Raw genomic sequence first — 13,294 nt, forward strand, 5'->3', positions numbered from 1 at the left:
CCTCTCGCTGTCACCTTGGATGGATTTGCTGGGATGCGGCTATGTCCTGAGGGCCGAGGGAGATGGTAGCTGTCCCACTCCCCACTTCCCTCCTCACACGGCTCCTTCCCACCGTTTCTCCAAGCTGCTCTGGCCTCCAGCTGCTTTAGCAGGACACGGAGCAGCCAGAGGAGCCAGAGGCGAGGTCGCTCTCGTATCGGCGTCCTCTCATGTGGGCAACTTCAAGGTTCCTCCAAGGCAAGCTTTCAGCTAGAGCTGCACCGGGATGCACAGAGAAATACTAAACAAATTGGTTTACGAGCAAGGCTTTTCTTTTGTACCCTAACAAAAACGATGATGTTCGGTTTGAGTTTTTCCAAAAGACGTTAATCAAATTGAAACAAGACGCTGCAATTAAAAATTCACTTAGGTTCAAATCTGCTGCTTCTTTCAAGTCAAATTCATTCCAGTTCAGTTCGTCTTAAATCTGCTCGTGTGTCGGATTCAGTAACTAAAGGTGGCAGTTTGTAAAACGAAGCGGAAGAAATGAATATTTTAGAAGAAAGCAGGCCGCAATTCAACATTTTCCTCCCTGATGCAGAGAAATCAGTAAGCAGGAAGCAGAACAGCCATTATCACAATTTGTATTTTTCATATTTATTGCATGGTTTAATATTCTCCAGGGGATTTCCGCTGTAACAGATATTCATAACTTAATATGAAGAATTGGCATTCATCATTGATGCCAGATGTGGATTCTGGCAGGATGATTGGACTTGACAGTTGTAGGAAAAACAAAGTGTTCGGCTCTTTAAATCATTAGATGCCATCAAACTTGGGTTTTCAAGTGTGGTTCAGTTTTCATGGAGTTTCAGTTTTCCTAAGAGCTTCCAAAATGAAGAAAGTGGTATCCATTGATTTAATGGGTTCTAAATTAATAAAATATTAAGTTATTTTCAAATGGGTGAAATGTTTCAGTCTACTGCTCTTTGTGTTGTTAGCCAGCATATCCGCAGCTGGTACCACTTGTATTGTTTGGATCTTTAGACAAAATGATCCTCATAATTGGACCGTTGTCTCTTTAAAGTCTTACCTTAATCATCATCTTGTCATCATATGCCAGAATAACATTACTCATGGCTGAAACCTGTGAACTAAATTAGTAATTTTTAGGGTAAATAGGTGACAATATTTTTTTTATTAAGACATTTCTGAGTTAAGAAGTCTAAACACAAATCCACTGTTTCAAATATCTGCTGCTCTGTTTTTGGTCAGTCACATAAAACCCCAGTAAGACACTTTGACATTTGTGGTTCTAATGTGAATGAGTGCATCCCAGGATTATAAATACATTTATAAGCCACAGTAAATGTTAGCATTAGAAAGAGCCGACGTGGTAAACTTTGTGAAGTGTGGAATTGGTCCAGTACTAGAAGAAAAGCAACCAATGACTCCAGTCAGGGTTTTCAGTGGACCTACATCCAAATTCTGAACATTTGTTTATTTCCTACAGTCATAAGTCTGAACTGTAATATGAAAAGTTCAATTCAATTGAAATCTTGTCAGTTCTGTTCATTTATATAACATCGTTCCCTCACCCCCCCCAAAAAAAACCTGTGGCATTGTCCTACCCAAGCTCACTTTTTGTCCCGCATCGGGTTGGTCGGGGTCAGTTTGCCCACCTCGTGTTGACCTGTTGACCGGCTCATGAGATGAAACCATGTGTCAGCCCCACCGCCGGGCTCCACATCACCCCTCTCAGCTGCCGCTTCTGTCTCTCCTCCAGCCTCCCCGCTAACACCACACATGTCGGCTCCACTGCTCACTGCCAGATACATAATTATGCTGCTTTCCACTGGCACCGCTGACATCACAGGAGCAGCAGACGTAAAAACCGAAAATGACACGCTACTTTCTCGAACTGCATCGGGGGGAAGCGGCGTGGTGTGCGAGCCGTTTTTCAGCCCAAGCTGATTTTGGTGTGAGGACGTCTTGTTCTCGTGAGCCGAACAGGTAAAGTGTAACCCATTTAAATGTCAAAGCATCTTTCACGTGAAGATGACTTTACCAGAGTCAAAATCCCCGGCTCCTCAGTCCATTCCCCATGTTTGGATAATAAATATTAAATACCATCATTTTATGACGGATTTTATTTTTTACTGTGGTCAGACTTTACAAATGTAGCCTGCAAAACCCGCAGTCTGACAAGTAAGAAAAGAGGAAAATAACACAAATAAAACAGAAGGAAGAACACGTTCACAAATGGAAGGGAGGAAGAAACTCATCAGAAATAAAAGGAAGGAAGGATAGGAGCTAAGCAAACAAGGACAGAAAGATACAAGAGAGACAGTGAGGAAAAAATGACCCAAGGCATAAAGGAAATAGGGAAGGAAAGGATACAGGAACAGAACAAAGGACAGAAAAGAAAATGATGAAAGGGCAGTGAGGAGGCAAAACTTCAGAGGTCTGTTAGAAAACATCAGTGAACAAACAACATCATGAATAACTGAACTCAGGATACGGATGAAGGACAGACAAGGGGGGAAAGAAGGAAGGATCCCTGGAAGGACTGAGAAAAACAAACGACATGAAGAAGGATGCAGGAGAGAATGGGAGGGCACAAGGAACGAATGAAGGAATGGAAGACGAGAAAGAAAACGAGGAAGGAAGGACACAGAAAAGACACAAGAAGGGGAGGAAAAAGGAAGAAAGGACACAAGGAAGGATGGAAGGCCAGACTTAAGGACTCAACTTTAAAACAATGAAATGGGGAGTGGGAGGTCTGGAAGTAAAACAGACATTATTTAAATCAAATTCCAGATCTTCATAGACTTAGGAGCTCTTTTAATTGCATCTTATTTGACCCCATTCTAATAGTTTCCTGTATGAGGGAAGATCGACCCACGTCACGATCAGCTCAAAAACCACTGACGCTGATTGTGAGTCACTGAGCGGAGCGGCCCCCGCTCCCCAATGTTACCTGTCTTTGACGCACACACACACACACACACACACACACACACACACACAGAAGAGATGCTCATCGACAGCACATCTCAGTGTGAGTCAGTGGGATGTAGGGCCACATCTTCCCCACCCTCTCTCCGAACAAGACGAGGCAGCCAGCATCACGAGCAGGCTGCACAGTCTGACGTAAGCGGCAGGCTACTCAGAGCGTTTGAGCAAATCAGCCTCCCAGGAGAGTCATTTCACCCGTTAGTCATACACACCCATTAACCTCCACGTCATTACAAGCCTGATAAAAATAATGTCAATATCAGGACTGCGCCGTGAAACTTTAATTGTGTGCCGGAGATTTATGCTCAGAGCTTTTGAGTTGCATTCAGAGCAGGAGACAATAAGTGCGACTCCATGAATCCAGCAGAAGTGACTCTGTCACCTCTGCAGGTTAAACACATTAGTTACACGCCAACACACTCTGAAAAATCTCATTCTGCAGAGGCGCCTCTGCAGATTACATTCGGCTTTGATAACTTCTACCAAGATGAATCCGTGCGTGCGTGAGTTCACCTCAGCACTGTTTCGTCAATCCTAATATGCAATGATGGAAACCTCCTGCACTGCAGCTGGAACGTAGATTCTCTGCAGTTTGTTTGCTGCAACATGTCAAATGGAAAAATTCACTTAAAGGGCTAAAAATATCATTTTTGAAACTTTTCCTTTTCAGTTCTTAAGTTCACAGTGGTCATATTAATTGAGAATTATGTTAAAAATGGTCAAATAAAAAAAGCAAGTATTTGGCAGCCGAGAACACTACCGAATACGGCGGGGGGGAGGGGGGAAATGAGGTCATATTTGGAGCGCCACACTTTGGACACCCAAAAATATACAAGTGATAGAAAAGTTCAGCTCGACTTAGAATTTATGAATTAAACATTTATGTGATGTTTCTTTCTCGTGAGAAGGAGAAAATCGGGAGAATTGTTGTTTGAGACCAGCAGCTTTGAGCAAAACAACCCAGCACACAACCAATTCATTTAAAATAGATCAATGGCAAGATTAGCCTGTTTGCAATTAAACGACTGTTGCTCACAAAAAAGAAAAAGAAAAACTGGTGTTTAAAGCACAACTCTGGCATTGTTCAAGTAAAAGTTGCAAGTTCTGATCAGCATTGTTACTCAGATGTGCCCAGGTGTGCACCAGCAATCGTGTTTTCTCCCCACAATTGTCTGCTTAAATTAGCAGTGCAGTGATTGATTGAGTTAGTCTCACTTTTCAACACATAATCAATCCGTATTTTACTTCATAGGGTTTAACCACTTTACAGTATGGCGCAAATGTCAAATGTTATTCAGAGAACATGTCATGCCACTCAAACTCTAGTCAGAAAGATGTAGCCTGTCTGCAGTTACACTTTTCACAACATGTGGTTAAGCTAAGGCTACACCACATGTGTGGTGCATAAAGGGGAAGTTAAAGTGGTGGTAAACGTGCTCAGACACCAGCTGCAGACAAATCATCTTCCCTTCATTTTGTTCAAACATAAAGAAAAAATGGGTTACAGATCAAACTAAACATGCAAGAAGATCATTTTCTTCGACTGGTTGTCGATTGAAGGCAATCTTCATACTTCGTCGGAGGATTTATTCTGACAGACATAAAAAATGTGACATGGGTGCATAAGAAAGCATTTATTTCACCTCGTAATGGTCGTGCTTGCAACAGCCCTTGTCACCTCTGCAGTCTGACTGCTAGTCCTGCCATAAACTCACCTGTTTACCACCAGGGAGCTCACAAACATTTCCCATAAAGACGTAGCAAAGGCGATCACAGCACTTTTTTTTTTCCGTGTCGCCAATCATGTGTTTCACATCCGAGACACACGTTGGAAACGTGTTTTACGTCAAGGATGCAGTCCGTTCTCTTTTTACAGCCGTAGACAGTTTGAGACTTCAAGACGGTGCCGTCATAAACCCCGTTATTGTCGTGTGCGTTATCGGCATTCGTGAATTCAGAGAGATCAAACTGAAAGTCTCAAAACTTGCCTAACTTTATTCACATGCTGCAGAAGCAAGTCTATTTAAAAAAGCTCAACCGCTGGGACTTTACCACGCGACGGTAAAATACTTTGTGGTGATGAGTCAACGGGACTGCAAAAGATGCCACTCCAAAAAAAAAAAGAAAAAAACAAGTGTTAATGACATTCATAGCCATTCAAAATATTTTAACAGGAAGCTGTAAGGTCAGACAGTGAAGGTTAAGGCACAGGATCCAATGGATGACGTTTATTTGCTCTTTTTTTTCTTTTTTTTTTTTTTTTTTACGAATGTTTGAAAGAGAGATTAACTGAGAGGAGGGTGAAGCAGATGGGTGGCTGTCGGATTACTGGTGAACACAGGGCACCAAGCAGGAGGTGCTCACGTGAGTCAGGAAGCTTTAGTGGGCCTTTCAGGTTGAACCATAATGCTACTGCAAGTATCTGCAAGATTTAGTACATAGGATGCTGAAAGCGGCACACAATGCTTAAAGGACAAAGGGTTTTTTGAAATTTGAGGAAGTTATGGTGCACGTCACTAGTCCTTGTTTTGTTTTTTTTCTGTGATGAATTCCAGTGTCTTTTGAGGGGATTATACTCGTCACTTAGTCATTTTAACAAACCGATAGACTGTCATAAAGGAACAATGTCAGATTTTAAGAGTTACCGGAAGATAAACATGTCTTCCTCAAATGTAGTTTGTCATGCTTACCTCTTTTTTTTTTACACTTTTGCTCTGCGTGAACAAACTGTAGTGACTAGATGTTTTTGTGCAGCAGCTTAGAAAGTTTAACACACATTTGCCACATATGTTTACGTTTTTTTGTGATTTTTAAGAGTGGCAACATGAATTAGCCTGTGTGTGACGGGATGTTTATACCCCAGGGAAACAGAAAGTCATGAGTGACAATTAAAACTAATTAAGCACTTTATAAGCAACTTTAAACAATAAACTCTACTTGAGAAAAAAATGTTTGGGTATGTTTATTGGAATATGAAAATTTAGTTTTAAAAGATTTCTTTGGGTGGAGTTTTTTCCCTCTGAATAACGATACTAACAGCTGGATTGTTTTTCTAAATTCTCTATACAACAAATTTATCTAATAGTTTTTCAGACATCAAACCAGATTTTTTTCAATATATCAGGACCATCATAGGTCCACAACATGTGCTAAGCAAAAACAAATTATACTAAAATAACAAAATAATGTCTCTGCTCTTCCTTGTCACATAAAAATACAGAAGGAGAAGTAAAGCTGCACATTTCTTTATGCCAAGTTCAGTTGTTGCTGCACCGGTGAAACTAAATGTATTATATAGTCTTAAAGTGCAGAAATGTTTTACCTCACTGAAACCTTTAACTATCATTAAAGGTTAAGGTTATGTAGAAACTCTTTCCCTTATTTATTGTCTCCAAAGCAAGAACTTTCATAATAGATTTCTCAGAATAGTGTCTGTAGCATTGGGTATAAATAGACACATTTTAAAATGAAGCACTTCTCTTGAGATGCACAGTCTGCTTAGAAACTGTATGAGTGATTTGATTTCCAGGTATTTAGCTAATCCACTATGAAATAAAGAGATTGTTTTTAAAAAGCTATAAAACGTTGAGAGAATTCGCAGAAAGCAGATTCTCTGATAGGAACTTGTTGCTCTTAATTTCTGAACGCAGATCAACTTCAAGTGGAACAATTTTAAAAAGTGTTCATGATGTGCTCTAAGAAAGACACGTCATTTTCATGCAGAGCACTTGCTTTAATTTCTGTCATTTTGATTACATTTTTTTTAATGAAATTTTTTGACATTTCTGAGTAAATCGCGCTTTTACAAACCAGTTTACATTTCAAAGACGACGTCACAGCGAAAGGTCAAATGACATGGGCTGCTCCCAATTCTTAAGCCATCTGAACAGCGTGTTGGCTTTACAACACTTTAAAGACTGCCTCCTTTGTCTCACCCTCCACTTTACGCTACTGAAGCCATCATAAAAATGTTAGTGAGCTGTTTTTTTAAATCCTGTAAAAAAAAAAATAAATAAATAAAAAAAACCTGTGCAGTGAGTAGTGACTCACTCGATTCGTCTTTGTAAAAGACAAGCTGCTTTGAGTCCCAGCTGAGGCAGTGAAAAAAAGAGTGGTGACAGTTTGGGAAGTCGGGTCACGAACGGCAACAACTGCAATGCACTGAAACTTCAGGCTGTCACTTCGTCAAGCAACAGACCCGGAAATTTCAGTGAAAATATAATGAAAGTATGTTTGCATTTTTTAGTGTTACAAAAACTGTCTCACTGATGAAGTTTGCAATTATTTTCTTTCTGGTCTTGATATATTCCGTCTGTAAATATGTGAGTCATTAGAAAACAAATAAATAAAGGAATTGTCTGATTTCTGTGAACTCCTCTAGTTTTACTCATTATTTGATATCCTTTAGAGAAAACACATCATTCCAACATGTATCTGCACATGTGATCGGATTTGTAGCGATCGAGATGCAGGAACAGCTTTGTTTGTGTCGCGTAGAAAATGTTCATGTCATAATCAGATGTTCTCCCTCTCACACAATGCAGCAGCGTAATCAGAGCCCAGGATTCGCTGGCGTTAGTTCATGAACATCAGCTCATGTGGACTTTGATAATCACTCTGGGCTGTGCGTGGATTTGATTCAAGATTATGTGTTTTTGTTTTTTTGTTTGTTTTTTTTTCATTTCTTCTCCTGTCATTAAGTCACAATAAATAAGGTGTAATTACTGTAAAGTCTGACAAATAAAAATCCTGGTGGCTTTTTGTTCCAGCTTTCCTTCAGCCTCCAAGATGAACAAGTTCAAGCCAAATGTTTGTCTTGGATTATTAAATGATTTAAAATGGACCTTTGCAGAGACGGTTACATGTTTTATTTTCTTGACCAAAAAATATATGATGTTTGGATTTTAACTAAGATAGCCCAAAGTGATGGAAAATATACTTCAAGCTTCTGCAGTTCCTGGAACAAGCATCTGTACCTATATAAGCTGCATCCCTAAGAGATGTGATCGTTTTGTTTTCTATGTGATGCTTTTTGCTAGGGTGCTTTTTACCTTTTATTTTGCTTTTATGATGTGATGTATGAAACACAGGTGAATATATTCTAATCTCCACATCCTGTTTCATTGCGTGGGGTTTAGATGCATTATTTGTTCACCTAAAGAAGAAGGTTCGGCTAAAGTTTGAAGGCAAATCATAACCTAATGGTTAAAGGGTGAGAAGTAAAGTAATTCAGTGACTGGATGTAATAACTGAGATTTAAGAAAAGGGCTGTCATTCAAATAGAACTTGATGATTTTGTAGCTGCACCTCTCACTTCCCCCTGCCTAAAATCTGTTTGATTCGTTATGTTCTTATTTGATATTTAGACAACTGTTAGTTCAAAAGACACCAGACGTGTTTGTTGGTCTCTGTGCGTCACCTGAAGTGATTCATTGATCAGTTTTTCCCCAATTATCCAAACCCGTTCTGCTTGATCTGACGCAAAAGATGTCACACAGAAGAAATGTGGCAGGACTCCGCTGGAGAGAAGCCGACCGGCTCTGAGCTGAGCCACAGAACCGACCGAGCTCACGCCGCGGCTCAGGTAAATTCTCCTTGAGAGCACGCACGCACGCACGCACGTGTGGACATCAAATCCCATCCGTGCCCAGTGCACGTGCCTCATTTCTGCCTCTATAAACTCGCCGCGTGAGCCGTTTGGGCTCACGAGACGTCGTGGCTCTGCTGGGATATCGAATTAAAATATGATGTATGTGATCACCGTGGGTTTTAAGACCATTATGATAAAGATGAAGGGATCAGAGGGGGGGAGGAGTTTAAGAAACCTGACCGCTGTTACAAACTGCGTAGTTCCTGGAAGGGCTGCGGCGCTTCCAGTTTACCCTTTTTGCCAAATTAATGCCCATGTGTCCTCTGTTCATCTCCAATTTAGGAGTGACGCAGCTGAAATAAGCGGACGCCGCATGTGTACCCGCCACTCAGAGCGCGCGCTGCGACCGCCGCGCACGAGCGCCGGGGTACCTTGAACGGATCTCACGTGTTTTTAAACTAAATGCGCCCTTCAGCGCTGGTTTTTATTGCGCGAATAATCGAGCGGGATTGCGCCGCGGCCGCTCGTTTCTGGTGATATTTCGCCGCCGCTTTGCGCCCCTTGCCTTATAAGGAAAGACAGTCGTGCCTTTCTGCTATAGGCCGAGCAACTACAGCCTGCAGGGAGCCGTGTGCGTTTTAACCCGTTCAGTGCTGAATTTAATTTGGTTTTGTCTGTATGAAACAATGCCAGGCAGCTCCGTTTGTTTTCATGCTCAAAGCCTACTTACATGGCGCTCATCCATTTTTAGATGCACAACAGAACAAGACCCTGGAACAGCTCCGAGAGAGTCAAAGTCACAGGTAGAAATCAGTTAAAGATAAGTGACTCTGACCTATAATTACCCCAATTGTGTGCTTATTTCAGTTGCGTGTTTGTGTCCTTTGGTCCCCGAAAAACGCAGACAATGATGACCTCTATCGACTATTACCAAAGCGGGAGCTTGACTTTAACCGCGGAGAAAATCTACAAGAAAATCCCCACCATGCGCGGTGCTTTGTCTTTGTGTGACCTTGACTTATAGAGGATATGGAAATGTGTTCATTGTAATGCGCATCTCCCGGGCTGCGGCCGGACCGAGGATTTATGCCGCATTATCACCGTGTTATCCACACCGCAGAGCTTCAGATGGGAGCATGTTTCTCTGTTTTTCTGGGATTAGACCAGGAACAGAGAAGGCCTCCAATCAATCAATGTCAAACACCCACCATGGCCTTGGGCCTGTCCTCAACACTCATGTAGAATGACCCCACGTTTGTGACTATAAAGTTTATTTTTCAGATAGGAAAAGAACCTGAGATCACTATGAACGATTTGGGATTTAAATAATAAAAGTATGTCAGACGGATCCAATGTTTTGACGTGACCTAACTCAGAATAACCAATTAAATAAAGAGGCCTAAATAAAAGCAGGTGAGAAGTGCATTTAAGAATAATACAGTCACCATTCATCGCACTGTCCACAGCTCCACATCCAGCCACAGAGCAAGGACAGGTGCTGCCTTCAGGGTCTGTTCTTGGATCGTATTTTATCAAACTTGTGCATGTTGTGATCTTGGATTCAACAGTTGCTTCTATAAATAAGAACTGTGAAAGAATGAAGACTTGTAGCCTGAAACACCCTTTAGTCTATTACTGTTGTATTTGACGGGCACAAGACAATTACTAATAGTGACTTTCAGATGAAAGTATTTAAGAAGTTAATATTCTACTTGCATAGAAAACTCTGCATTTTCACTCAGCCAGGCTAGCTGGTTCATGGAGGATGAAGCTATTGTCTAATTTAAAAGAGCTAAGGCCAAAAACCTTCAGAATTAATGCGATGACTATTTTATAAACCTTTGAACTGCTGTCACATTTACACAAAAGCTTATCGTTGTTTACAGAAGTAATTGAGGCTTCACACCTTTAATTATCTTCCTGTGTGAAACGGGCACTGAGAACCGAATATGTAAAGTTTTTCTAGGCAGAGAGAGAAGGCAATAAAACAGTGTACACATAAACCTCTATAGCATTCTTGCTTTTTACGTAGCTTTTCGTTTGTGTCAGACCATTACTCTGTCAGTGTTGGTAGCAATGTTGCCTTAGCAGGTCATGAGTTCAAATCCAGCCAGAGTCTTTTTCCATGGAGTTTGCATGTTCTCCCTGCTTCTACATTGGTTCTCTCTGGGTATTCCAGCTCTCTCTTACAGTCCAAAAACAACATTTAGGTTTACTGGTGTCTCTAAGTTGCCCTGTGGTCTCAGTATGTCTGTGTCTCTCTCCCAATAGCCGCTGCGAATAAGTAGCAGATACCCTCCAACAGTCCGGTAAAAATAAGTTGGCATCTAAAAGCAGATGGACCTCCTTCTACCTTTAATACCCATATAAAAATAACCATCTCATTCAATTATGACAAGAATTTAAAGGTCAATAAAATAAAATTATTATATTCTGAGGTTCGTTTTTTTTTTTTTTTTTCAAAAGTTGGCTTTGATGTTAAATTGCAGATAGCTAACCAACTGCTGTGTGGTTTGGTTGTGTTAAATAAGGCTGTATTATTACATAAAGCAAGTGCTTTAAGTTTACACCCTGTAAATTTGTTTGGAACTATTATTTATAGTAGGAAAGCGAACAGTTTTGAGCAGCTAAAGCACTGAAAAATCTTATATTACTGAAAAATCTTATATTACTTTCCAATGGTTTACTAGTCAGTATGTGCAGTAGAACAAAAACAACAGATATGAGAGACAGCAAAACATTTGCCCAATTAGAGTACAGGGACTGGCTACCAATAGCTGCTAGCTTTAGCGTTTGCTCTTCCTGTAGTATACTGTATTTGTGCTATTGGTCATTGACTTTACATAACAGAGATTCTATCTATCTATCCATCCATCCATCCATCCATCCATCCATCCATCCATCCATCCATCCATCCATCCATCCATCCATCCATCCATCCATCTATCTATCTATCTGACTAGCTGACAAGATAACTAGGTATCTATCTAGCTGTCTATCTAGAACGTTTTTGATTAATTAGATCAGTCTTTATATTTCTTTTCGTTTATTTAGTTCATTATTTTTGCTGACCAGTGGATATTTTATGGCCTTGAACTGATTTCCATATTCAGAAAATTCATTTGACTTAAAAACGTAAAAAATAAAAAAAACAGCAAAATCTTTAAAGAAATTAATCTTTCATAGCCTAAACCTTCTCTCTCGCCAGATGTCTGAATTCGTGGTTTCTCTTTTTCCCCACAGCCCCCGAAAGCAGCACAGCGATCAAACCCCACCCCCAGTCACCGCCCCCGTGGTGAAACGTCACATCCACGGCTATTTGCATGAAGTGTTTTCGTGCTGCAGCTCCAACTCGCCTGCACAGCGAGAGTCTCCGAGGGCTCAAAGCGAGGGAAGAGTCGCAGCGAAAGCAGGAGGAGGCGGAGGAGGAGGGGGATCCTTCACATCAGAGAAGAAGCAGGAGGGGGGAAAAAAGGAAATAATAAAGCGAGCCCTGACAGAATAGATCAGGTGTCCGCGGTAAGAGAAACCGGAGAGTCGCCTCTCTTGCGCTGGAAAATGGAGCTACCCGCCGCTGGGGAGCACGTATTTGCGGTGGAGAGCATCGAGAAGAAGCGCAGCAGAAAGGTTCGCTTTTTACGCACATGCATGCGTAAATGGGACTGACTGATCTCCTCTTTTTTGCTATTATAGACTGCATGTTTATTATGCCTTATTTTTTATGTATATATTTCTCTAATTGTAACGGTGCAGCGCGGAGTAAAGTAACCTTATCCCGTTTGCTCTCTCTCTTTCTCTCTCTCTCTCGCTCTCTCTCTCTCTTTCTGTCACAGGGGAGGGTCGAGTATCTGGTCAAGTGGAGAGGATGGTCTCCAAGGTGAGTCCGCCACTGAACGGAATCAACATCACGACCACATCAACAACAACAAAAAAATAAAATAAAGGAATAGCAAGCTAGAGAATATAAGAATTCTTCCAAGCGTGGGCGCGCAGATGGGCGGTTTGCGCGTGCTTGCTTCTGGGCGCCCGACTCGTTGGCCCCGATGATGGATGTGGTTTTACGATCTGTGCAATCCCCAGTGTGCCAATTAGACAACGACGCGTCTGTAATTGGGGGCGATGTTTAAGAACCGCCCGTAGATGTGGATTTGTGATCTGTATCCAAGCGCGTAAAAGTTGCTCCTGATTTATAACACGTGTATCCACTGAGGAGGGACAAGTGTCTCAGCGTGTTAACTCATGTACAGACCTGCTATAAGAGGGATATGAGGGCTCATAAATTATATGCTGAATTAGTGACAGCCAGTGCCTGTCAGTGTCAGCCTTTTCAGACAGGCCAGTTTGTCCCAACTGCTTTATCTCCCGTTTCCTTTCTGTGCAGATACAACACATGGGAACCAGAGGAAAACATCCTGGATCCAAGGCTGCTTGATGCTTTCCAAGACAGGTGAGTTCAGAGTTGGATAAACCTGCTTCACAAGTAATGGCACGAGTAAGTTAAAAGAAAAAAACTGGTTTATTGGTGCGTGGTTTCACACATTTCCTGTTCCAGTCAGTACACTTGACCTTAACCGTCACCCATCCATTGGAACGCCCTGTGTGTTTGGTTAAAGCTTGGATTCCTGGATCATCCCTTGTTGATCGAGCCACATAGCTTGTCATTCAGAGATGCTGAAAGTTCAGTAACTGGATTTATCATTGTGTTTA

The 13,294-nt window shown here is 41.4% G+C and overlaps 1 protein-coding gene across 3 annotated transcripts in view; it reads left to right on the forward strand.

Moving 5' to 3' along the window:
* LOC103463659 (E3 SUMO-protein ligase CBX4) overlaps nt 1-13,294 on the forward strand; it is an 87,810-nt gene that overhangs the window by 68,653 nt on the left and 5,863 nt on the right. For 2 of the 3 annotated variants that reach the window (XM_008407169.3, XM_081607349.1), the window contains 3 exons: nt 11,831-12,214; nt 12,421-12,464; nt 12,969-13,034. In XM_008407169.3, the coding sequence (XP_008405391.2) occupies nt 12,146-12,214; nt 12,421-12,464; nt 12,969-13,034 (179 nt within the window). In that variant the 5' untranslated portion in view covers nt 11,831-12,145. Of the gene's footprint in view, nt 1-8,106; nt 8,582-11,830; nt 12,215-12,420; nt 12,465-12,968; nt 13,035-13,294 lie in introns of those variants that run through there. The other variant, XM_017307694.2, reaches the window with a different exon arrangement.

Source organism: Poecilia reticulata, chromosome 1, assembly GCF_904066995.2.
Source record: "Poecilia reticulata chromosome 1, P_reticulata-male-v2, whole genome shotgun sequence".
Taxonomy (NCBI): Eukaryota; Metazoa; Chordata; class Actinopteri; order Cyprinodontiformes; family Poeciliidae; genus Poecilia; species Poecilia reticulata.